Source organism: Macrosteles quadrilineatus, unplaced genomic scaffold (genome assembly GCF_028750875.1).
Source record: "Macrosteles quadrilineatus isolate MER2022 unplaced genomic scaffold, UCM_ALF_1.0 Scaffold_17__1_contigs__length_3442018, whole genome shotgun sequence".
NCBI classification, from domain to species: Eukaryota; Metazoa; Arthropoda; class Insecta; order Hemiptera; family Cicadellidae; genus Macrosteles; species Macrosteles quadrilineatus.
Window position 1 is genome coordinate 1153542 of NW_026542610.1, and position 27399 is coordinate 1180940.

General features: G+C 33.4%; 1 protein-coding gene across 1 annotated transcript; it reads left to right on the top strand.

Annotated features, from left to right (window-relative positions):
• LOC129005210 (mucin-4-like) lies at positions 1-26624 on the top strand. The gene is made up of 8 exons (XM_054434043.1): positions 1-37; positions 3110-3158; positions 3746-3894; positions 4480-4595; positions 8714-8867; positions 10018-11532; positions 12323-12482; positions 26298-26624. The coding sequence occupies exons 1-8, from the start codon at positions 4-6 to the stop codon at positions 26563-26565; spliced, it is 2445 nt and encodes an 814-aa protein (XP_054290018.1). The 5' UTR covers positions 1-3; the 3' UTR covers positions 26566-26624.
• Positions 26625-27399: the final 775 nt, after the last annotated feature.

Sequence of the window (27399 nt, forward strand, 5' to 3'; positions counted from 1 at the left end):
ACCATGGTTTGGTTAGCGGTGCTCTTATTTATTGTTGGTAATGTTGTTTAACTTATTATTAAATTAGTTCGGCACTTAAATAGAGGTTGCACTGAAACTCTTTTTTAGAGATTGGATGGTATTTGTTGTTGATATTTCGTATTTAGACGTACTGTAATAAAATCACAAAATAGGCAGGTAGGGCCTACTTTGGTAGCTTTTGGCATCCCGTTATTCTACTATGTCGGCTAAGAATTGTTGTCAATTTGTTTCTACACGAAAATACTATATTTTGCTAAGTCCTTAATCACTTGTAGTACAGTTAAAATGTAACTCAATAAGCACTAACCAATTATAGTACAAGATGTGCTAATTGGTCTATCGTAATAGAAGTGAGTAAACAATCTTTTAAAGTTTATATATAGATTCGAATAATGTCCACAATGCTCATCAAAATAAACAAATTAATTTCGTATTTTTCGTAACAAATAACTGAAATAATATGGTTTGGTATGGTTACACTGTCCCTATACTAAAACCACTTTACAGCCTGAATATACGATTAAAGTGTAGAGGTTTGCATACGATTTATCTTTTTCCTACAGTTACCTAACAATGTACATGTTCTCTCACTGATTTGAGAAAGCAAAGTGGCCAATTCGCTCATCAGTAAGACAATGTTAACATTGTCTCACTCTAATTACTTTGTCTCACTCCAGATTTTCAACGTGAAGGCACGAAATAGTGAGCGCGTAACATGCAGGCAACGTCGTATGCGCGATAAATATGTTGGCAGCACTGGCTGTAAATCAGCTGGTCAGCTGTTGTACTGTTGTATTTGTCACTTCACATTAAATGTTATATTAAAAGTTCACTTCTGTGTAAAAATAGGTTATGTTTCTTCACCAATTTATTTGTTTTATGGTAACTGTAGGAAAAGTATAATGTGCAACTCGAGTTCAAAGTACAATTGCCTCACTCGAGAAACCATTCCTCACTCGCCCACGGCTCGTGAGTAAGAATTTCTCTCGAGTGAGTCAATTGCTTACTTTTCTCACTAGTTGCACAAATAACTATTTTTTTTATATAGTCATTTAAGTTAAATTTTCTTTTTCTCACAATCTCAATCTTGTATACAAGGAATAAATTAGCTACTCAAATCTCAACTCTGCATAACCAAAATTCGGACATGAGATTTGTGTAGTTTTAGAAGTAATATAATTAAGTTAGGCAATATATCTACACGTTTGAAAAATACATAATTGATTAGCAAACGTATCAGTAGTATGAGTAGACAAGAAGCTCTAGAAATAACTAAACCATAGGTACTTCATTCGGTCGTTATGGCGATGGCAAACTACATTAAGCTCCTTGTGTACATTAACGTTAACCAATTAGGACTCACAGTATGGATCCATTTAATTAAAAAATGTTGACCTCTACAATATTGTTATTAGCAAATCTAGAATATTGTTGATAAATACAGTGCAGAGCTGTACAACGAATAAATAAAAACCTTATAGGAATGTAATTTTGAATTTAAAAAATGAATACCGGTAAGTTATATTTTATTGGTTATCGTTCTCTACAAATATTGAAGAAAAAATTTGATATTGTGTATTGTAGCACGATGACTCGAACAAAAATCATCTGGTTGTGATGAAATTTGGTGCAAAACATAGTTTGCTTGTCAATGAATATATTTCGATCAAATTTAAAAAAATATATATTTACTTCTTACTAATCTGTTACGTGTATTAGGCTACTAAACATAGATTTTATGAATAAATCACCCTTGTTCCTAACTTCCCTATCTTGTTGTGTAACTTATTTACGTCTGCTATACAATGTAAACAAATTATACTAAAGCAATAAATACATAAATAATCCTTATATATAATACGTGAAGACGATTTATACGAAACCCTACTCCTCCGTTAATAATGGACGGATTTTTACAAACGAGGTTGGGGTGTTGTGTAGACGCCCCCTTTCACCAATTCCTGTAATAAAAGTCTTCGGGCTTTGCCCCACAGGCCTTCAAAATCCCAATGTATTTCTTTTGAAGAAAATATTTTGTTTACAGACGAATAATTTGTTTGGAGTCGAGTGATTGATTACATTATCTTTGAGTTGAAGTCTTCGGAAATTATGACTGTTATTCGTTTTGAAATAACACCTGGAATACTTTGCAATTGCTCGAGTTCGAGCAACAGGTGCACTAGTATTTATTTATTATTTGTATTACTAGCTGCTGCTGTATACCCGTGCTTTGCAACGGGGAGTGGACGCGAAAGTGAACAATTTTTTTTGAGCCACCTGACAAAGTGGACCTTACACTACACTAACTGTGTAGTATAGAAAGTTGCTAATTGTTGCATTTACTTACTTTTTCCGCACTCTTGTTTTTGCCGAGCACCAGTCAGTATTCCAACGAAACAACACAAAACAGCGTGCTTTTATTATGCACGTAATCCGTGTACGCTTTGAAATAGGTTGGCAACACTTAAAGATACTTCTTGATCTAGCGATCAGCTGATACAGTTGTTTCCCATTTTGATCAACGCTTGGATTTGGATTTAACCTAACCTAAAACGTGTTGTTTACTGTTTGAAAGACTAATTATTTCTATGCTTTATAGTAACTGTAGGAAAAATATAATGTGCAACACGAGGTTTTAAATTTAACATTTATGAGCTGCCCACAAAATTTCCCATTTTAAGCTGGGTTTTCCTAGGCGCGGAAGCGGAGAGCGGAGAGAGGAGCGGAGAGAGGAGCGGAGAGCGGAATTGAAATTAACATGGCAGTCCGCTCCGCTTCTAGGAAAACAGTAACATTAAATTGCCTAAGACAAGTGGAGTCCGCTCTCCGCGTTCCTCTCTCCGCTCGCCGATTCCGCGCCTAGGAAAACCCAGCTTTAAGGTTCCATACAAAATTGGGATACCAAAAACAAGTGTACCTACTTTTATGATAGAGGTGTGCAGAGATTGGTTTTTTTTGTGTACCCCATTAAAAAGTTAATAGGGGTATCCATAATAATTATGCCCAACCCTGTATGATTATGGTGCAATACAATATTTTTAGGTATGTTAAAAAATTTTTCAAATTAATGTTTTAATTATTTTTCTAGGCTCCGCTGTGGCAGGGAATACTCATGATGACATAAAAATACGTCTGTAGTAAGTTTGTAGGATAGTAAAGAAATAATATTGGTCACAAAAAAAACTATAAGGGTACAGTCATCGATTATGTGTGGTGTGATGCAATAAAAAAAATTAATGTTTGAAACATTGAAATATTCTTTATAGGCTAAAATGCATGCATTCCCAATAATTTGGGTTTCACATACATAATAAATTTAATTTGAATTCCAAATAGCAATGAAGGATAAGACCTTTTTTACCTGTTACACAACAAACTGATAAAATCAACAATGTTAATAGTTGTGAAATTTAATTGACTACCGAAAGTAAATTAAAATATGTCTAGTTGAAATAAACAGTATTAATGCCGCAGGGAGTCACAGTTAAGTCAATAACATATTTTTGTTTAATATTCATTAATGATAATATCATCAAAGTTTTGATGATTATAACCTTTATGTAATATGCTGAGATTATTTTGGTAAAATTAGTTGTAGGAGGTCAAAGACATTTTAACCCTGTATTAGCCATAATGTTAAATATTTAACTGAGAATATTAAATAGTTTTTTATTACATACCGCTTACCTGTGTTCGCCACTCAACAACAGTTTACGCTGTGTAGTTCGGTAGATGAGAGTTATGAAACATGGAGTCTGCATGAAGCTGGAGGTTTATTCTATGATGAGAAGTACAACTCAGCACTAGACATGGTTGTGATTATCCTCGGATATGACACAGACCAGGACAATATGATACTGCAAACAGTCCAAGGTATTGGCAATGTTACTTGCTTAGCAATTATTTATTTTATTTTCTTAACTAATTCCTTTTCCCTTAAAATATTTGTCGCTGTCCAGAAAGCAAAAACATGTAGAAAGATAGATTTGAACCAGTTAGCAAAGTGAGCCTTTGTGTGGTTACCGTGAAACATATCACTTCAACATAAGTCTTTATGTTATTTTCTTGTCTACCAAGAAGAAAACAGTTGCTTTATGGATTTGAATTCGCATTTATGTTTTTTCTCTGGCAGTTGGTACGTTTGACAAGATGCTTGTTTATTTCAGACAACTTTTCCAGTATAGGAGTATTACTGTAGTATCACTTTCATTTGTTTCATAATTCTTTTATGTCGTTTGAGACAGTTTTGCTACTAAAGTGTCTTAATATTGTTCACTTTTCTCAGGTTTACAATTTTAACTTATCATGCAAGTAAACATTAATGATATTACCAAGAGAAATTAAAACTACAAAAACCCTGAATATGAAATATGATAACACCTTAAACGCAAACACAAGAAACATGTAGTCTAATTAATCCAAGATAGAAGTTCTGAGTTACAATTTAATATTTTTCAGCATTGTTGAGCCGAAAACTTCATGAAAAATACAACATCGTAGCGGTTGACCTTCCACAACAATTTTCATTCAATGTTAAGAACTTTTTCTACATCAGGCCAGCAATTAATGTACAGGTAAGGTAACTTTATATTGTTGAGTCACAGAGTCAGTAAAATAATGATACCTATTTATATAAATCTATTTTATTGAACATCTCAAATGGAGAGGGTTTATCAAAATATGGTTACAAAGTCCTGTGTGAAAACTAGCAGCATTCAACTTGGGTGGTTTATCTTTAAAAAGCACTGAGTGGTTAAGTGGATGTAGTTGAATCAGTTTATGAAAATTGTGTGTGATGCCTTTTGTATCTAATCACTCAATTTGTATAGGTATCTAAGTGATTAACCACTCTGCTTACCAACATAATAAAAATACCCCCGCCGCAGCAAACCTGCCGACTAAGCGAATTTCCATTTGTCTGAATTGATTTTCAGTTAAATATATTTTAATAACATTAGGTTTAACGAGTACCTAGGTTTGCTGCTACAAGGAAACTAATAAAGTGTGTTTTTGAGTAAAATGTTGATAGCTTAGTACAAAATAAATAAATTTGCCAAGTTTGATCAAAATATATTCATAAACAAGCAAACTACAACATTTGACAATATTCTCCATAAGAATAACATGGGAATTTTAAATTTACAATTTTTTTAATTTTCTCCGTTACTAATAATCGAACAAAAATACTTTTATATACTAAATTATTTGTTTTTTTAAGCTCTTTAAAAAGGTCTAAAGATAAATTAGGAAATTTTGTGTTTTGAGGGTCAAAAGTGAGAAAAACCAATTTTTACCCCATAAAACCCCCCGTAAAGCCCCGTTCCCATGGTCCGATCGTGCTGGTTCGCGAACTCATTCAAGTTTATCCTGCTTTACACCTTTAAACCAAGTTTCATCAAAATCGGACAAAAATTACTCTAGTTATCGCGTTCACGGACGTATATATATATATATACTAGCTGTACCCGCGGGCTTTGCCCCGTTTAACTTCATATGTGAGCTCGTTCGCATGGCTCAATCACGTCCTGGTTGAAGTTCGTTCGCTACGCTCACTCACCTTTAGGTTGGAGCTCGTTCGCTGTGCTCACACGTCCGGTTGAAGTTCATTCGCTACGCTCACTCACCTTTACGGTTGGAGCTCGTTCGCTGCGCTCACTTGCCTTCAGGTTAGCTCGTTCGCTACGCTAACTCGCCTCCGGGTTGAAGTTCGTTCGCTGCGCTCACTCATCTTTTGGTTGCAAATTAGCTGTTGTCATAATTTAAAAAAAATAATAGTGCTGCACTCTGTTGGTAATCCTAGTAACTTTAATGCTATTGAACATCACAGAACAGAACCAACTTGTTTAATTGAAACAGCTGTTATGATTCATTAATTCCATTTAAATATGAGTACTCATTAGGTTAACATGGGAAACTCCAGAGCCACTGGGGCGGAGCCCGAGAGTCCGATCAGGATAAAAACCACTCAGTTTTCCTATTTAATGCCTAAAGAATCAGTGTACCAAATTTCAGCCTCCTAGGTAAGTGGGAAGTGGGAGAATTAGTGATGAGTGAGTCAGTCAGTCAGTGAGGGCTTTGCCTTTTATATATATAGATAAGTCTATATATATATATATATATATATATATATACATATATAAAAATTTGAACGAATAGTGTTTTTGGCCTCTGGGGACATCAAAATGAAAAAGTAAATCGGTCCCGGGTCTAGGTCTTACCGTGCCACCTACGGTAATAGCTACTTCCCTATGGGGAAATTCGCTAATACATTTCCACAGTAGTATTCGCTATAAAACCAGTTTTATTTACAAAGATTTTCCTCAACATGTCACTGTTTTAAACAAGGTATTAAAAAGATTTCCATGTTATTGCTATGGACATAAGAATAAATGTTCTTAAGCTGTTCATAAGAACAAATGTTTGATGTAGGCCTATTCAATCTTTAAAGTAATCTTGCATTGTATATTTCTTACAAAGGATAATATTTTTATTTCCATAAAATTCAAACCATTATAAAATATTATTAGATGAATAAAATACAGTATCTGCAAATGTTGTTCCCCCTAAGGAAAATGCTGTGCATTGAATGAACAATACATTAATAAATAAATAGAATATATATTTGACTATATAAAGAATATTGTTTTAGAAGATACTCCATTGCTAACTGTGTTTTTTAGCTGGAGGCAGTTGTTTAAACATAAACATTGTTCAATTATTGACCATTGACACAGGGTACTGTTGAAAAGTGAGTTGTTCTTCCTACACACCATTTTTTAATTATGAATAACTAAAAGTACAATCCATTGTAAATCATATAATCTTGTACGTACCCTCTCAACTATACTTCAATTAGTAATTGCATTCCCCCGTTTTATTTTTTTATAATTGACATTACTTCTGTAAATTTTGTTGACTTTTAAGTTTTGGTAAGTTTTCTAAGTTTTTTTTGTATTTTGCACCAAAAGTAGGCCCACCAAGGCGCGGACCCTGTGCGGCCGTTCCTTTCGCACATGCCTAAGGCCGGCTCTGCTTTCGGAAGGTTCAAAACCGGACCGAGCTGCTCTCTTGATCTTCTGGGCTTTTAATAAGTGATCCTCGTAAAAAAAACTGCAGGTCTTAATGAGAAAAGCTACATAAGACATCTACATCTATTCTACACTTACCCTTACCTATACTCTAATATGTATGTATGCTTGCACAAAGATCTCGAAAACAGCTTCGACGATCTCCTTCAAATGTTGTAAATGATTAATTTCTTGTTTAATGAAGTTAAAACTTCCAACAAAAATCTAATTACGTAAAAAAATGAAATTGAAAGTCAAAACTTTTTAATATTGGGCTTATGGTTTGCTAAGTAACCATGTTGGTTGAACAAAATAACAAGGAAAAAGTAAACAAAAGCTTTATTGTAAGTTGTAGCATGTGTTCATAACCACAGTTATAGCTTATTACAAAATACAGTACAAAAGGGAAAATATCAGTTGTTACTACTTACTATTGAGCAAAAGATTACACTGAATATAACTCAATATAGGTGAAAATAGTTCCAAGTACTGATTATTTAACTTGGCTCTCTCCTACTAAAACTTAATCCCCAAAGTAATCAGCTGTTTTAATTTAAACAAAATGTCAAATCAATGTTTATGCAAGTATTATAAATGAGCATTATAAATTTTAATAAGTGATCCTCGTAAAAAAAACTGCAGGTCTTAATGAGAAAAGCTACATAAGACATCTACATCTATTCTACACTTACCCTTACCTATACTCTAATATGTATGTATGCTTGCACAAAGATCTCGAAAACAGCTTCGACGATCTCCTTCAAATGTTGTAAATGATTAATTTCTTGTTTAATGAAGTTAAAACTTCCAACAAAAATCTAATTACGTAAAAAAATGAAATTGAAAGTCAAAACTTTTTAATATTGGGCTTATGGTTTGCTAAGTAACCATGTTGGTTGAACAAAATAACAAGGAAAAAGTAAACAAAAGCTTTATTGTAAGTTGTAGCATGTGTTCATAACCACAGTTATAGCTTATTACAAAATACAGTACAAAAGGGAAAATATCAGTTGTTACTACTTACTATTGAGCAAAAGATTACACTGAATATAACTCAATATAGGTGAAAATAGTTCCAAGTACTGATTATTTAACTTGGCTCTCTCCTACTAAAACTTAATCCCCAAAGTAATCAGCTGTTTTAATTTAAACAAAATGTCAAATCAATGTTTATGCAAGTATTATAAATGAGCGACCTTTCATTGACTGTAAAATACATTAATGTCTTGAGGATTGCCAGGTTAAAATTTCCATCATAATAAATTATTGAAATACACTGAAACTTAAATAATAAAGGCCAAAATTAGTTGTAAATAAAACGTGAGTTTCCTTTATATTGCTTTTACAATCAAAATAAACTACACTGAGCCATGGCTCGATCCCCAGGTACTTTATTCATATTTGGGTTAAAATACACCCAACAGCAGGGGAATTTTGGGTGATAATAATGTATACTATTTAGAATCAAACAAGAAAATATAAATTAAACTGCATCACATCTTTTGAGAGGCTGACGTCCTCAATCAGTGAAAAACCAACTACTGGTCCATGTATAAATTATATCTATTTCAGCATATCCAAAGCAAAAGGAAAACTATAATTATTTTACAAATTGGAATGTTTAGTCAGTAGGAGAAGCTCTGGGAGATTTCATAAATGCTGCGTGTGACGCTGGCTTCATCACTCCAGCTAAGATAAATGTGGTTGGATTCAGCCTCGGAGCTCAGATAGCTGGATACTTGGGACGTAGGGTCAACGGACTAATCCAATCCATCACAGGTAATGGTCTTGGATTTAAAAACTTAAGATGGTGATGATGTAATAAAAATCCATATTATATAAAGCCCAAACTACCCATGAACTTTTGAAAAAACTAAAAGTCACACTCACATAAAGCATACGGTATACTTAAAATTTTCATCATGACGAGAAACATTGCGCAAAACTATTCATTATTCCATACATTGCCCGAAGGTCGTAATTGCTTTCCAAAAGGAACTTTTTATATACCTAAGGTTAAAAATACCTCATCTGTACTTATTTGTTTGTTATTCTTTCAATTTATTAGGTACCTTATTAAAATCAGGTGTGATTATTTGTTTGTATTTTGTTTTGTTTATTTCAGCTTAACTTAACCAATCAATAATTTTTTTTAATACTTATGGAGTCAAACGGGGTGAAGCCCGTGGGTAAGAGCTAGTTAAAAATAATTAAGGATTTCATAACTCACAAATAATTTATAATAGGGGTATGATAAAAGAGAGGGTCGAGGGAATAAAATTGAGAAAAAAAAAGAATTTGTATCACTCAATAGGTTGTAAGTTTACCTATAGAGAAATATGCATCCAATTCATTCATTAAAACTGTGCCCAGTTTTGGATTGAAAATTACATATTGTCGTTTATGTACAATTAAATATTCTGTTTCAATAGGGTAATTTTAGTTATTAATTTTTATTATACAGTGCTTAACTGCAGTAGTTTACATTTTTGATTGGACAAGTAGTTCCCAATTTTACAAAATATTACATGTTAAATATAGCAAATTGATGGATCCCATACAAAATAAAACATAGGTAAAGCTTGCTAATCCACCGCGTTCTGGAACTTTTGACACAAATTCTGGATAGCTGAACCTTCAAAAACAGCAGTTATTGCATGACTAGAAAAATACGTTAATTTCAGAGTGTCAAAAAGGAAAACATTGGTGAATGGGCCAGTATTCTGTTTTTTATTGTGCTTTCTCCTAATTTAGTAGCAGACCTATTATAAAATAATTAGAAAAATATGTTTTTTAAATGCCCCTTAGTGCAGTTGTCTGCCTTTCCTATCTGATCTTTACCAGTTTATACATCTTTATCACTTCAACTCTTCAGTATTCGGTAACCAGGAACTATCAGATGTTTACTGTAATGCTGTTGTTTCTACAGGTGTTGATCCATCAGGTATCGGGTTTGACTGGAGTAGTCCAGTGACAGGTCTGGCCCATGTGTCCAGTGAAGACGCTCAGTTTGTACATATCTATCACTCCAACTCTGCAGTTTTCGGTACCCAGGAACTATCAGATGTTTACTGTAATGCTGTTGTTTCTACAGGTGTTGATCCATCAGGTATCAGGTTTGACTGGAGTAGTCCAGTGACAGGTCTGGCCCATGTGTCCAGTGAAGACGCTCAGTTTGTACATCTTTATCACTCCAACTCTGCAGTTTTCGGTACCCAGGAACTATCAGATGTTTACTGTAATGCTGTTGTTTCTACAGGTGTTGATCCATCAGGTATCGGGTTTGACTGGAGTAGTCCAGTGACAGGTCTGGCCCATGTGTCCAGTGAAGACTCTCAGTTTGTACATCTTTATCACTCCAACTCTGCAGTTTTCGGTACCCAGGAACTATCAGATGTTTACTGTAATGCTGTTGTTTCTACAGGTGTTGATCCATCAGGTATCGGGTTTGACTGGAGTAGTCCAGTGACAGGTCTGGCCCATGTGTCCAGTGAAGACGCTCAGTTTGTACATGTCTATCACTCCAACTCTGCAGTTTTCGGTAACCAGGAACTATCAGATGTTTACTGTAATGCTGTTGTTTCTACAGGTGTTGATCCATCAGGTATCGGGTTTGACTGGAGTAGTCCAGTGACAGGTCTGGCCCATGTGTCCAGTGGAGACACTCAGTTTGTACATCTCTATCACTCCAACTCTGCAGTTTTCGGTACCCAGGAACTATCAGATGTTTACTGTAATGCTGTTGTTTCTACAGGTGTTGATCCATCAGGTATCGGGTTTGACTGGAGTAGTCCAGTGACAGGTCTGGCCCATGTGTCCAGTGAAGACGCTCAGTTTGTACATCTCTATCACTCCAACTCTGCAGTTTTCGGTAACCAGGAACTATCAGATGTTTACTGTAATGCTGTTGTTTCTACAGGTGTTGATCCATCAGGTATCGGGTTTGACTGGAGTAGTCCAGTGACAGGTCTGGCCCATGTGTCCAGTGAAGACGCTCAGTTTGTACATCTCTATCACTCCAACTCTGCAGTTTTCGGTACCCAGGAACTATCAGATGTTTACTGTAATGCTGTTGTTTCTACAGGTGTTGATCCATCAGGTATCGGGTTTGACTGGAGTAGTCCAGTGACAGGTCTGGCCCATGTGTCCAGTGAAGACGCTCAGTTTGTACATCTCTATCACTCCAACTCTGCAGTTTTCGGTACCCAGGAACTATCAGATGTTTACTGTAATGCTGTTGTTTCTACAGGTGTTGATCCATCAGGTATCGGGTTTGACTGGAGTAGTCCAGTGACAGGTCTGGCCCATGTGTCCAGTGAAGACGCTCAGTTTGTACATCTTTATCACTCCAACTCTGCAGTTTTCGGTACCCAGAAACGCCTTGGCACAGCAGATTACATGTTCAACACGGGAGAGACACAACCTGGGTGTAATAGTCTACTTGGTGAGTTCAATCTTATTCACAGGTTTTAAAAATTAATGGTTTATCTATGTAGTTTGATTAGTGAATTTCCTCACAGTAATATCCGGGTATCCTCATGGTAAGACCCAGATCCAGGACCAATTAAATTTTTCATTTTGATGTCCCCTGAGGGGAAAAAAAGCTATTCGTAAAAATGTGTATATCAGTGAAGACAATATAACTCGAGTAATTTTGATGAAATTTGGCAAAAACTTGAATGAGTTCGCAAACCCAAAGGGGATCATGGGAACAAGGTCTTATAGATTTATAAAATAATAAAAAATCATATTTTTACATTAAAAAACATAAAAATGCTAAATAATTTTAGTTTCAGTTAAGTTATTGATGCGTAGAGCTGAAAAAACAAACAATTTTGTATATTTAAGCATTGTTATAGGATTGAGGGTTATGGAGAAAATTAAAAAAAAAAAAAACTGTGCGCTTAGTTCCCATGTCATTCTTAAGGGGGAAAAACAGTTGTAGTTAGCTTTTTTATGGATATATTTTGACCAAATTTGGCACATTAATTCATATTATCCGGTACTATTAACATTTGATCAATAAATACTCTTTCCCTACCCCGTAGTAGCAAACTTAAGTACTCACTAAATCAGATTCTATCCAAATGGGGAATAAATCTGACAAGCTTAATGAAATATTTTAGTAAAAATCTTAACAGTCAAATGGAAATTCGCTTAGACTGAAGGTTTGCTGTGGCGGGGGTATTTTGTTGCTGTGTTCTTGAGCTAAAGTTAGTGGATTGTATTTCCAGACCCATTCTGTAGTCATATGCGAGGCTTTTACTACTACGTAGAGGCTCTCCGTATCACTCCAGGACTTCCAGCTCTGCAGTGTAACAATCACAGCCATCTAGATCATTGCAAGTGCCAAGGACACAAACTCTCCTATGTAGGCTTCCCTCCCGATATTAGGTGAGTTATATCATAGACATAAAGAATTAAATAAAGACCAACATCAGTGCTCCGATTATTATATGTTCTGGCGTCCACCGCTCGCATTGCCGTGTAGTTACACAGCTGCAGCGCAAGTTTGGTAGTACTTAGTACTGGTAGCAGAAGGAAAGGAGCTGACGACGGCAGCAAATTGAACACTGCTGAGCACGCTCTAGCGTCACATCGCAGAACCTTCCTTTGACAGTCTGTATTTATTCTATTTGTCTATGGTTATACTATCATGTGTTTATATTACAGCTGTCTAGTCTACATGTATGAATTGAGAAACAAATTAATTTAAATTTTTACCTAACCCGCCATGTTAAAATTCCCTATCCCAAGCGTGATGTATACAACTTCTTTACTTCTCGAGTGATGTAAAGTTGAAAAAAACTCACTCGGTGATGTAATGAAACCCATTTAAATAACATTGAGTGCTTAACTTAAAAAAATATACCTCTATGGAGGCATCGGCGTTCAACGCTAGAAATCAGCTGTGTGCTTGAATGTTATTGTTATGCTTTAAAGTATTTTCAGTGGTATTTTCCTAACCTAGCTTTTGTTTGTAAAAGAACGTTACTGTTAGACGATGAGTGAAATGGATAATGAAAAATATTGTACGTAAACCCGTGTATATTGTCGGGTCAGGTAAAATCTTGTACGTTACACGTTGCGCAAGAGCGTGTTTACATCTCTTAGGTGAATTATGCAACTCGCTTCCGCTCGTTGCACAACGTTCACCTGCGTGATGTAAAAACGCTCCCCTAGTAGCACAAATATGTATTATATAAATATTTTACATATTTAAAGTTGTATTTTATAGAACCTCGAATAAAATATATAAATAATATATCTTTAATAATAGTTTGATATATTCAAATATATATTTTAAATATTACCAAAAAGCAATGCAAAATATAAATTAAATATAAGTTTTGAATATATAAAATAGATTCATAATATATATTGATAAAATAAGAATAGAATCTATAATATACATATTTTATATGTATATTTTTCCTATTAAATATAAAAAAAATATGTGTTGAGAATATTTTAAATATATATATAAAATATTTTTGAAACTATATTATATATTTAAAGTATTTATAAACATATTTTGAAACACGTCATATATTTTTTATAATAAAATAATGATATATTTGTAGAATACATAGCCTATAATCTATTATAATTAGCAAATAAATAATTGGCATCTTTTTGTTTTTTATAGTGTCTATCAATTTATACATGCATTTTTTGTATAATAATTGCTATTGTGAAAGGGTTAAAATTAAGTATATAATAATACAAACTCTGAATGGTGTCACTCTATCATGCACGTAAAGAAAAAATTACGCATATAGTTAAGAGGCAGTATACCTACATGTTCGACAGCTACATGTGGGACAAACGAAAAAAAGTGTTGATGGGTTTTATTTTTTTAATTGCAATATGTGTCAATGAATGTGATCATAGAAATCTCGAATGATTGGCTAGGAAAGGGTGCTAGTGACTGGCGACCTTTTAAGAAACTAATTACGGTTGTATATGACGTTCTAAGAATAATTATTTGATTTACATGCCATAAATTACATAATATTTGTCATAGTATTTAAATTAGTTTTTGTAGTTTACTGTATTTGTAATCGTGGAGACTACTCACTATTCACTACAGCACTATTTAACTCAACTACTTGATGCCAAAACAGATTAACAGAATCGTATTATACTGTAGTACCGGTATCAAAAATATATCAAGTATTGCAACCATTGCAACTGACGGCCACCCTTTTATCATTTGAAAACTCATATTAACAGTCACAAATAGCTCAGAGGTAAGGTAAGAGGCTCATAAGGAGAAGGACCCAGGTTCGAAACCCGTCCGCGCCGAAAAAATTTTATCCAGTAAATTTTTCAAAATTTGTTTTTGTGAACTATTTAATCAATTTACTCAACTGATAATTGTGCTTTTCATACTAAATCTTTATTATTTTGTGTTTTTATGTTTTATAGGCCCCATGGGATGTTTGGAAGTAATATTAAATACATTTTTTATTTAAATATTATTCACTAAAATATATTATTGGAACATATTTTTTAAATATTTAATAGATTCAAATCATATTTTTTATACATTTAATATATTTTAAATATTATATAAAATTGACATTAATACACACTTGAGATATATAAAATAGATTTTAAATATATTTATTCATATGTATTTAATATATATTTGTGCTACTAGGGTCCTTACTACACTTGTAATGTAAATAGCTATTACTGTGTAGGTACTACAAATACACCTACACTTCATTATCAACAATACTTTGTACAAACCCTGGTGGATTAAACAAACAATGCATGCTATAAATCTGTTAACTTCCCCTTAATAATCATCCTGGTACATAATTAAATACAGTTTTCGCTGCACTACTGTGAAATCACCTTTTTTCATTATATATTTATTTATCACCTGCTAAATTCATCATTACTTTGTTTACTACACAATAAGAATAATTACTATCTTTTTGGGATTTTACCGACCTAAACAAACAAACATTTGTTATGGTTTCATCAATTGATTCAATTTGCAACAATGAAAACTGTACAATCAATGCAAATTTGAACTATAAATATAAGGCATAGGCTAAAAGATGCTATTATAGGTCAGCCGCTTTAGAAAGCGACCTGGGCACTAATGCTAACCAATGCTATACCAACCAACTGCTTTCTAAGCGGCCGACCTATAGTTTTTAAATGTTCCTAACTGTAATCAATAAATATTCCAATGTCTATTTTAAATTTTAAAATAATTTGTCTTTGTAGTGTAGCGAAAAGTAACATTCAAAACATAAATTAAATAAGTTTGTCTTTACATGTTCTCGACCATTTAAAGTGCTTGATAAATCTTGCATTTCAAACATGGTCTCAAATATGTAATGACCTGTTTTCGTTATATGTTTATCACCTGGGAAAATTCATCTTTACATAGCTTACTACACAAAAAGAATGTTTACTTTGCAAAAATAATGCTTACTAACTTTTTTTTATTTGCCGACATAAACAAACAAACATTTCTTATGGTTTAATCAACTATTTCAATTTGCAACAACCAAAACTGTACAATAAATGCAAATTTGAACTATTAATAGAAGGCATAACAAAGTTTAACACAAAAAATTCTATTAGGTAGTTTTTAAATGTTCCTAAATGTAATAATGAAAATGCCCATGTCTATTTGAAATGTTAAAATAATTAGTTTTTGTAGTATAGCAAACTGAAAAGTAAACGTTGAAAACACAAGTGAAAGTGTTTTGTGTACCAAGAACAAATTTAAAGTGCTCAATTTATAATGACTCACTTTCTACTCTTGTTATAAAATACACTAATTTGAAAACAACCAATGTACTACACATCCCACATTTTGTAAAAGTCACTCAGATGGAATGGAATTCCTCTTTATAAGCTTAGAGGATTTGATATCACTGCATGTTTCATTGTCTGTTACATGAATCGCTGTTAAGTGCTGTTAAAGTGCTCAAAATGGCATTTTTCTCTGTTGAATTGGAAATATATTTCAACATTTTTGTTTGATTTAATTTATTTTTTGTAACCTTGGTACATGAATGACTTCAATGATAGCAATATGAAACCAAATAACACTTAAATATGTTTTACAGTTTACTTATTTACAAAAAAATTGTGTTGTTTATTGTTTCTCACCAGTTAAATACCGTATCCCAGATAGCAGAGAAAGCTTTCAGTTAGTTCATAATAAACTTTCAGAGGCAACCCAAGATGGTTGCAGCAACTATGCATTGCAAACATTTTAATTTGTAACACGTTTGCTGCAAGTATAAAAGTAACCCCATCTCAGACTTTCTGAAAAGTTTCACCGTGTGTTTGAAGCAAGGTTGCAAGGAATAGTTGCGAACCACTTGCAGGGAATGATTGCAGATGACTTGCAAAGATACCGTGCTGCAAACATACAATGGATGTTTTTATCAGGCTACCAAAGAATGCTTGTTAAACACTTGCATTGAATGAATGCAGATGACTTGCAAAGATATCTTGCTGCAAACATGCACTGAATGTTTTACTCAAGCTAGCAAAGAATGCTTGTAAAACACGTGCAGGGAATGAATGCAGATTACTTGCAAAGAAATCTTGCTCCAATGATGCACTGCATGTTTTTCTCGAGTTAGCAAAGAATGCTTGTAAAACACTTGCAAGTAATCTTTGTACATGACTTGCAAAGAGTACTTGCTGCAATTATGCTCTGGGTTTATTTCTCAGATTAGAAAATAATGTTAGTCAAACATTTACAGGGAATCCTTCTGCTTCGCATTTGCTTTTCAATGACATGTACGAAGATGAATTGCAAAGATAATTTACTGTAAATATGCACTGAATGTTGAATATAAATATGAAAAGAATGTTTGTTAGATAATTACAGGAAATCTTTGTAGCTGATTTGCTAACTGCTACCAATGTGCACTAAATCTCATTGTTGAATTTAGCAAAGAATTCTTCTTGTGAATGTATCAAATATCTTCAACCTTAGCTAAATTTAATCATCATAATTTTTTTCTATAAATGTAATAGCAAAAATTTAGTTTTCAAAAGTTGTTGACTAGTATCTTATTAATTATTTTATTATTATATTAAAAGAAAAAATACATTTTACATAAGCCAAAATTTGTTTAAGACAGCAGAAAATATTAAAATAAGCATTCTTTTATCATAAAAAGTTTATTTAAGAATTCAAAAGCTATAATTTCTTCTCAAAATAGTCTTAACAACATAACATGTAGAATACAATTATAAAACAGAGAAAATTAATTAACCGAGGTTGAGCTAAGAGTGTATACTTGGAGCTGTTTACTCTTAAAATACAATACAAGTTTGTATAAATATGGGTACTAAAATCGTTGGTTATTAGTTGTAGAAACCATTTTAGTAGAGTGTTTTTACTTGGTATGCCACTATTTATAAGGGCAGTCAAAGAACTAAAAACTACACATTACATTAAAAAGATTGTGTATAGAAAAACATAAAATGTAATATTGTAAACAAAAATGTACGGGGTTTATTTAGGTTTTTTTCACAACACAAGAGAACATTTAACTGTTCTGAAGTTACAATTATTTCAAATTTGGTGTGATTTTCATAATACTGCAAATATGCATGAGTAAAATTCATCTTAAAAAGTATGTAAAAATATGTCAAAGATCGTGCATACTGACTGATGGATATATAACCATTATTACAATCAACAATGTTTGTGAAAAAACTGAATATGTTGGACAGGCAATAAATTCACAGATTTTTTTTAAATAAATATATTTTGGGGAACTTCAATAAAGAATAAATTATAAAAAATTTAACCATAAAAAATATCAATTACTAAGGTGTTTGTCCAGCCAAGGGTGCTCACAAGGGTAGTGTTTATCCTCCAGTGCTAGCTTTGATTCCCTGAAACAGCAATACAACAATTACAATAAAATACTGTAATGTTCAAAAGTTTTAACTTTTCTGGCTCAAAAATATGTTGTATTTTATCAAAACTGCCAACAAAAATCTTATTACGTGAAAAAATTAAAAAGAAAGTCATGAGAATTTAACATAGGACCTTATGAGGTGCCACGTTGGAAACATATTAACAAAAAAACCTTAACATAGGCATAAGTTATATAATTTAATGTATGTCTGCAGTCACGTTTTTGGGTACTTTCCTTTTAAAGGGAACATTCATGGTTATCGATGATTACTTTACGATTTATCGATATTTTGGGCTTCCTTTACTATCCATATTCCTTCGCTTCTGTTTGATTTATTCAAACGCATTTAAACTACGAATTGAGAACTGCTTATTTGGATTAAAAAATGAAACTATATTTCAAACTAACCCAACATACTATTGCTGTAGGCTAAGTTTAAGTTACCATTTAAAAAATCCATTTAATAAGATAAAAGGCATGTGGGAAATGGAATAGGTTACCTATCAAACGGAATTTTGAAATTTTACAGCAAGTTTTGATAAGTTAGGATAGTTTAGAACAGTTTTATTCCTACTTTTTAATGTTTGTTGATACTGAACAATATTTTTTATCGTAGTTGTCCGCTAATATTTTTCAATTTGTCAATATCTATATATATCATGGAATAAAAAAAATCAATAGCCTATATCGAAAATAAATCATCGATTATAATGTACGTTCCCTTGAACAGAAGAGGACCAATTCTTACAGATATTTCACTAAATAATTTATAAATAGAAAACTATTTTAAATACCACTTTTTTAAACGAATGAAGAAGTTAAAAATAATTTATAAGTATGTGGAGAGAATAAATACTTGTAAGATTTAAAACTAAAAATGCTGGACGCATGCAATAATATCTAATTTACAATTATCTTAAACTACAAATAAATAGCTATTGAACTTTTGTTATCTACTGCATGCACCCGCGTTTTTCGTTTTAAACGTTACTAGTACTTCTCTCCACATATTTATAAATTATTTGCTACTTTTTAGTTCGTTTGAAAACGTGGCATTTTAAAAAGTTTTTTTTTTATTCTGGCCTATAAATTATTTTCTACTTTCTAGTTTTTAATGTAAATATATTGAATTTATTTTATAAGGCCAATACATAACCAACCCCTTCAACTCTAATTCGATGTTTTTGCTATTCTCATAGTCATAAACTTTAGAATATTCCGGCAGCAGAAACTTTACCTCTCAACCTCTACTCTAAACAAACTGTCAAATGAATCTATTTACAGCTTACTTAAATTGATATATTTACATTCTTCCAAAATGTAAACATTAAAAATTCGGTGGCCCATGTGGCGTAGTCCAAGGGAAATATGAAAATAAAATCATTGAATATGATGCCAAAGATTACACATGCTACGCAAAACCATCGATAATAGAGATCGATGCGCAAAACACACCCTTATCATTGCATTGTTATCCATTTGTGAGGTATGTTTCAAGTTTCAACTCTCTAGCTCATCAGGAACAGGAAGATTGTTTAAAATTGATTGCAAAATTTGTACCGTACAAGAAAACGAGCTAGTAAACATTTTAAAATTGCTGCATAGAGAAAGATAATGGGTCAAGTTTAAAACAAAAGCAATTAGTTGAATACAAATCTCTATACTGTATTAAATGATTCCACATTTTATGCATCATATTCACGCCAAATTTTGAGGGTTGGGTTCTATCTCAAGGATCAGTTTATTTATGTTTTATTGGTCCATTCAAGGCATAAAAATGAGTAGGGCCTAGCTTAATTTATATTGCAATCTTTAAATGAATGTCTCTTTAGTAGACAGTTATAATAATCTAATTAGGCCAATAAAAATAAAGGGGAATCTGTACAATTATTTTTCGTCATACTGCAGCAAATCACCTGTTTTTAACGCATGCGTTGCTGGTCTAAAGTAGCATTTTTACTCCCTATCGGTTTTAGCCCCCAATGGAGTAAATATCAGCGGTTGTTGTCAACTCAGATGTGCATTTCTATTGTAAACTATTGCATCTGCATGTATCGAAAGTGTGTATCGATTTTTTAACCGATTGCAGTTACAGTAATTGTTGCCTTTTTGTAAATAGTTCAACATATCGATAATAATATACAACACAATCGTAATAGCAATAGGCAAGACGATTGAAACAGCTGTTGGTTTCAATTAGCAAATTAAACTGAAAACAAGCTAGAATTAGTTTTGAGAGGTTATCTTAAAATGTAAACTATTTCAGTTTTGTAACAGTTTGCTCAAACATTGGTGCAATATGACGAAAAATATATAGATTATCACGCGGGGAAAAATGTGTCTTTTTAACCCTCGCTACTCGATTGTTAAATTTGAGCTCGGGTCGAAAGCTAGAGGAGGTCACTTACCCCCATAAATTGTTGTGGCTCTGATCCTGTAGGCTGCGCTCGGGAAGCCAGGGGTTGTGGTCAGTGGTCACTCCTGACAACGTCGCCTCCGATCGACAAAGTTTGGCCTCCTTCAGAGTTGACGCAGTGGATGGACAAAGGCAGTGGACTTGAAGAGGGTTGGTTGACTGACAGGCAATAAAACAGGCATCCCTATAGCAGCTTTCTCCGTGTCGACGAGTCCGATTTCAGATCAAAAACTGGTCACTGTATTCACACTTAACACTTATCCGCTGTATGCGCGATCCAATGACGAAAGAACCGAATTTAACTGAATGCACTGTATGCACTGTAGACGCACCATGAAAATATATTTATGTAATTGAGCTTGAGTTATATTGATGAAGCTTTAATGTCAGTAATAATGCACACTAAGAAAATATTCCTTATTGAAAACACTATGCTGTTAATAACGCTGATGTTTCGGTAAAAATGAAATTAATGTTGCAAAGAATAATATAAACAACTTGAATAACAATTTTTTTAACATGAAGAACGGCCGAGTGATGCACAACAGAGACGTTTAGACGCTGGTGCACGACTGACCTCTCTAGTCCTCTAGTCTACACACACTAGACTAGACACTATTCACCCCCGCCCGTGCCAGTCTCAGGGGTGGAGTGGAGATCACGTTTTATAAAAGTTGATCAGTCTTTAAGCAAAAAAAAAAAACAAAAAAAAACACTGTCATTATACTACAGAGTGATAGTTGATCAAGCTCTGACCAAATTCTTCAATTTTGATCAATCCTGAACAACTAGTTAGTTCGTCAACTAAGTCAACATTTGATCAAGAAATTATTCTTGTTCTAATATGCTATGCTGACCAAACTTGATCAAATTTGGTCTACTTTGAACCAAAATTATCAAGTTTAGACGAATCTTGATCAAACATGTTCAAATGTCGTTAATGAGTGGAAGCATCGATTGTAGGTTTTTGGCACCGATGATTAAAAAAATGTAAGTTTCCCAGTCCTGTACAACACTGATCCCGGTTATCAAAACTCATGTACAACTTGATACACACAGAATCTCCGGTTCCCGACCTGGATGATGGCTAGATATTTAATTTAATTTACAGCTTCTTATTATGGTATTGCGATCAATCAAATCCGTTATGTAAGCCACGCGGTTATCAATCTCACTTGGTTTTGGATATGAATACAAACGTGATCGGAAATGGTTACACAGTACTGTAATGTAATAGTAAACAACATTTTAAATGTAAACATATCAGTGACAGCTAGAAGCAAGAATCTTGATCCAAACAGCTGTTCGAAATTTTATAGATGACGTATTCTTTTAACAGATGATTATCGCAAATGGGATTTTCCCTTTTTTGACCCTAAAAACATAAAATTTAGCAATTTCTTTCCGAACCATTTTGTAGAACTTAAAAAAAAAAGAAATAGTATATTGAAGTATAATTGTTGTATGCCTAATGGTTACGGAAAAAATTCAAAAAAGTGTAAATTTAAAATTCCCAAGTTATTCTTATGGAGAAAAGTAAAACTGTTGTAGTTTTCCTTATGTTGTTAAAATTAGGCAAATTTTTTATTTAATATTATACTATTGACTTTTGGTAAACACCCATTTTTGACTTCCCTGTAGCAGCAAACCAAACCTAAGCACTCGTTAAATCTAATGTTATTTAAATTGGGAATAAATATGTCTTATTTATGGAAACGTTTTAGTAAAAATGTAATGAAACAAATTGAAATTCGCTATGTCTTTGGCTTAGCTTAGGTTTGCTGAAGCGGGGGTATCTTTACTCAATACATAACATACAAAAATAGAGTCAAAATCTCTATAAACCATAGACAATAATACATAAATCCACGCAAACGTCTATAATGAAAAGTAAATGGAAATTCAAATCAAATATTTCTTTTTATCTACAAATTTGTGTAATGAATAAAAATGATTTTTATTAAGAAATATTTTAAACGTTTTTTGATTCTTTTGAAATGTTGTTCCTGCCGGATGCTTATTGGTGAATATTGTAATAATTTCACTTCTGCGTAAGTAGTTTTCTTTGAATAGTATTCTAAGATATGCTGGGGCAATTGGAGGGGTGATGTATTGCTTTTTAGTAAACATAGGTAGAAAACGGGACGAAAATCACACAAAATTGGAATTATGATTGTCCGTTATTCTATTTACAAAATCAGAGAGGCAGGCTGAAACTAGTTGATGGCTAAAGACTCCCATTCCTGTGAATACAATTAAACATTAGAATCATTATTGGTAGCGGTACACTCTAGTTTTCTTGGAGTTGCAGAATATTTTGTTTTACTTTAATGCTAGTGGGTAATTTTTTTTTTTTTTAATTCGATTTCTAACACAGAATATAAGTTTTAGGCGTCCCAACACGTGAGCACGTAACATACAGCTTGCCAAGTGAAAATCATTCATTTTCGAAATTAAAACCGGAGGTAATACCATTAGTGCCTTATTAATTGTGATTGCGCAAGCAAAACACCGAGAAAAATTTTTAGTCGCTTAAATTCAACGGGTAATTTGGATTAAATTATCGGCATTCTTGGAATTAAGAAAATTTCACCTTTGAACTGATGATTGTTGCTTCGATCAAGTTTGGTGTAATTTTATCCATCAGTCTGGTTCCGTGCACAGCTTGGGTGGATTTAAGTTTCGCTAGTATAATTGGAGTTCCTTCTTTTAATGAAAATACGTGTGGCTGCTGTGTATATTGATCTATATTATACAAAAACTCTCCTGGCAATTTAAATTAAATTTGTTGATTTAGCTCGTTAACATATTCATTTTTAGGGACCAAAATTGCACGGTCGCAAAGCCACTCTGGATCTTTGAAATTGGTTGACAAGTCTGGGAATACTGTACATTTTCCCAGATTGAATATTTGGTTGTAGTTTACATAAGTATGAAAAATAAAAAATCTTTTGTGGTTTGGTAAATTTCAGTTTTGCCATTCCCAATGTCCAAAGGCTGTTTAGTTTAGAGAATGTTTCTGCAACCGTTTCTTTCGGGCAAAATGTACGCATGCTCGTTAAAAGAGTTACTTTTAACCGTAGTACCATAAGATGCTTTTAGGCATGCGTGAACCTCGTTGGCAGGGATTCACAGTAAAAATAGGCCACTAAAGGTAGACCAACACCTTAAGTTTAGTCAACGATTGTTCAAATATGAAATAACGGCAATCGATATTTATATTAGATCTTTGATCATCTAAACAACACTAAATTGTTGATTTAAAATTGAGTAAAAAAACCAAATTGAGTGAAAAAAACTAAATTGGTTACTTAAACTGTCAGCACTTGACTTATGAAGTTTAAGTTCGGAAAATTACAAGGGCAGAAATAGATTTGACCATATCGTTGTAACATATTATATAGTGGCGCAAAAGCGAAAAATCGTTGTCACGAGCCGTTTCGAAACTAATGTGGTTTCGTTTGTACAGTATGTTACAAAATTATCTGCTGTCGATGTTTACAAATAATTCTGAGTTTAAAGTTATGAGCAAAATCATATAAAAGTGTATCTTATTTTTCTTTAATTGCATACTTTACATTACAGAGTTCTTATTATTTCAGGGATCAAATTTCTATGGTTTGTAGTAAAAATGTTTTTTCATAAATTATAAAATACAACTAACATTCAAGTCTTTACTTGATATTCACGAGAATGTCTTTTATAATGTCGATTAGACGCAATTAACCACAACCGAGCAGGGCTATCGGTACCGTATTGTAATCAACGAGCACAATATGACATTTGAATTTTTTTCGCTGATTGTAATGGTTTCAATTATCGAACACGTCTGTTTTCGCAGGAGTAGGGCCTATACAGAATAGAAAGAAAAGGTTGTTTTCAATTTGCTAAAAGTTAAAACCAGTTACATTTTACCTCAATGCATTATGCAATCATTCCTATAAAAATTAACTCACGGATATGAGCCTACAGAATTATTAAAAACCAATACAGTATTATTCTACCATTAGCTTCTAAAAATTAGCAGGTATACTGATGAAAATTTATGGGAAAACAGTTTCTAAATTTTGAACCATATCTTAATTATTTAAATAAGTAAAAAAACGTTGCAAGGGCAACGGGTCACATCGAAATGATAACACATATCAAATATATTTTGTTATAACCTTAGTTACGTTACGAATAAGGAAAGTGGGCCCTATTATTGGCGATTTTGGGGTGGGTTGCCTACTTCCCGTACTACAAGGACGGGCGCGCATTGTTCCCTCTGTGACCTCAATACACAGTCCATTCTTAGAATGACGTTAGGAGCCTTGGCAGGAAAGGGGTTTCTCCCAGATTCTGTGAATCCGAGAAATTAATCGTTCGTGCTCTGCTAACCACGAAACCCTTCCAAGTTTGAAAAAGTCTTTGTAACAATAATAGTGGATATTCAATTTACTTGTAAGGAATAATTAAGAGAGTTATTGAAAAAAGCAGCGCTAATTTTTCCTTCACTTTTCAGTGGCGAACCTAAAAAAATACGTCCCATAACTTATTATATAAATTAACTACAGTTAATTTAATTGGAGTGTATATATAATACACTACTACTATTTGTTCAATACATTTGAAAGTAAAATAGTAAAGATCCAAATACAAAACATGATTCAGAATTTGTTTATTTTATTTTTTTTACGATGTTTTCACTTCTAAAATAAAACAATCATTTAACGATGAGTATATCCAAAGTTGTTCCTATCCTGCGCCTAATAAAGTCGAATGTCAGTAATGATGGTTAGTCTCTCCACAAAAGGCAGCCGTTAAATAAAAGAAAAATCCCCGTCGGCATCCATGCGTTTGGTGGGTTTTTCGTTCGTTATTGAAAATATGCATTGGAAGTTTGGCGTAAAGACGTTTTTTGTTTCCCGTGAAAGTCTTCTGGAGTTTATTTGCCACAGGTTTGCCGAAACGATGCCTGTTGCCGCATAGCGCTACACGAACAGGTGCGGAGCCATCGTGAACTACTTGAAGCGTTTCACTTTTATCCCGCAACTGGTCGTAGCGCTAGGCAGCAACAGGCAACGTTACCGCAAACTTACAGCAAATAAGCTTCAGATGACTTTCACGGGAAGCAAAAACAAGTTTTCGCCAAACTTCCAATGCATACTTTCAATAACGAACGAAAAACACACCAAACGCATGTTTACAGAAAGCGTGCATGCTATCTGGGATCTTACACAGAGAAGTACCAAATTATTATGAGGTTGCTTGCTATCAGTTACTCTATTCAAAATACTGTTGTGTTTTTCACAGATTACCAAAAAAATACCCAATCACATGTTTACAAAATAAATATATTTAATCACTAGGGCGTAAAGTGACCCTTTTCGATCTAAAGCGAGAGTTGAAGGACACTTTTGCCTGTGTGATGATCTTTTTTTGTCATATTGCAACATTGTTTAACAAACTAAGTTAGAAAACAAAAATACTTCTTATGTAAACATAACCCCTCAAAACAACTTCTAAGTGGTTTTCAATTTTGCTAATGCAAATAAGCAGCCGCGTTAGTAAGTGATTCATTCGTTCCCTCTATTAAGATTGTGTTAGTGTACATTACACTCTCAATATTTCAAACTGCAACAATAAGCTACAAGAAATAAAATCAATCGATACATAATTTTGATACATGCGATTGCTTACAAAGTTTAAAACTAACTGAGTTTACAACAGCTGACTTTTACTTCCTAGGGACTAAAAAGGCTTTTTACTCTCTAGGAAGTAAAAGAGCTACTTTCAGATCCGCAAAGTATGTATTAAAAACAAAAACGGCTGTTTTCGCTGCAGCATGACGAAAAACAATTTAAGATCAGATAACCAAACTTGTTTCAGTGCAAAAGGTTTGTTTGTCCTCCGTACTGGGGACAAGCCTGCGTACAGTCTGGGAAAGAATGGAATCACAGGGACAAAGTGTAAGAGCAAAACTTCAAACTTTGACTTCAGAATGGTCCGACACTACAATGCTATGATGCACATGTTGAAGGAGAAGAAATCGGATGAGAAAAAACATTTGGTGAAAAAAGAAATCACTCACATATTGAAGGAGAAGAAATCTGAAGAGAAAAAACACTTAGTGAAAAAGGATATGCTGATAGACTAAAATACATTGTTTTCATGCAGAATTTTTCACAAAGTATGTCTATTAAATCTGAGACAACATCTGTTTTGTTATAATAAAAAACCATTATTTAATTGTTCTTGTAAGTTTACATTATTTAAGAAAATTTACAGTACAGTCCACGAGAGTCTGCAGTTGAGGGAGGAGCCTATTTACCACGTGACTTCGAAGGAGGATTGTGTGCTGTTGCCAAATCTAATAATACCAGCTGATTTGAAATTTCTGTTTGGTATAGTTTTATTAGGCTAGCGTAAAAAGTTAGTGAACGGGCGATGTTGCAACGTTGCGCTAGTCCAGTCTTGTTAATGGTTGCCACCAACTGCAGGATCTCGTGGCCCCTAGTACAAATTATCTATTCATAGGAAGCAGGGCCGTCGACAGGGGGGGGGGGGCAGGGGGGGCAAATGCATAGGGGCCCGGGCATGTAGAGGGGCCCGGGCCCAAAGTGACTTTTAAATTTGTTAATAAAGGGCCGGGACCTTTTAAGATGATTTCAACTTGATTGGCTCAATTCTGTCCTCAGTTGTGGTTTTTAAACTACCGAGTTGAGGTTGGTACCAATTGACATAAAGAAGTTTGCTTTATTTTTGCTATACATATAATGAACGTATGAATTGTAAGTATTAGAGGTTTTGTTTTTAGGAATTACAGCTTTCTTTTTCATTGTATAACGTTGCCACTCACCGAGCCTCAACTTTTAAATACAACATTTCGTCTATAGACGTCATATTATCATTTCAAGCTTGGTTGCTATGCCTATGTTCTATGTTATTGCCATATTCTGCCAACTCGTTAAAAGATTTAACTAGCTAAACT

Bases quoted from the DNA above. Each gene is read 5' to 3' on its own strand.
- LOC129005210 (XM_054434043.1), top strand. From the start codon at position 4: ATGGTTTGGTTAGCGGTGCTCTTATTTATTGTTG. The intron at 3,159-3,745 runs GTAAGTTTGTAG...TACGCTGTGTAG, and splicing joins GACATAAAAATACGTCTGTA to TTCGGTAGATGAGAGTTATG. The intron at 4,596-8,713 runs GTAAGGTAACTT...TGGAATGTTTAG, and splicing joins GGCCAGCAATTAATGTACAG to TCAGTAGGAGAAGCTCTGGG.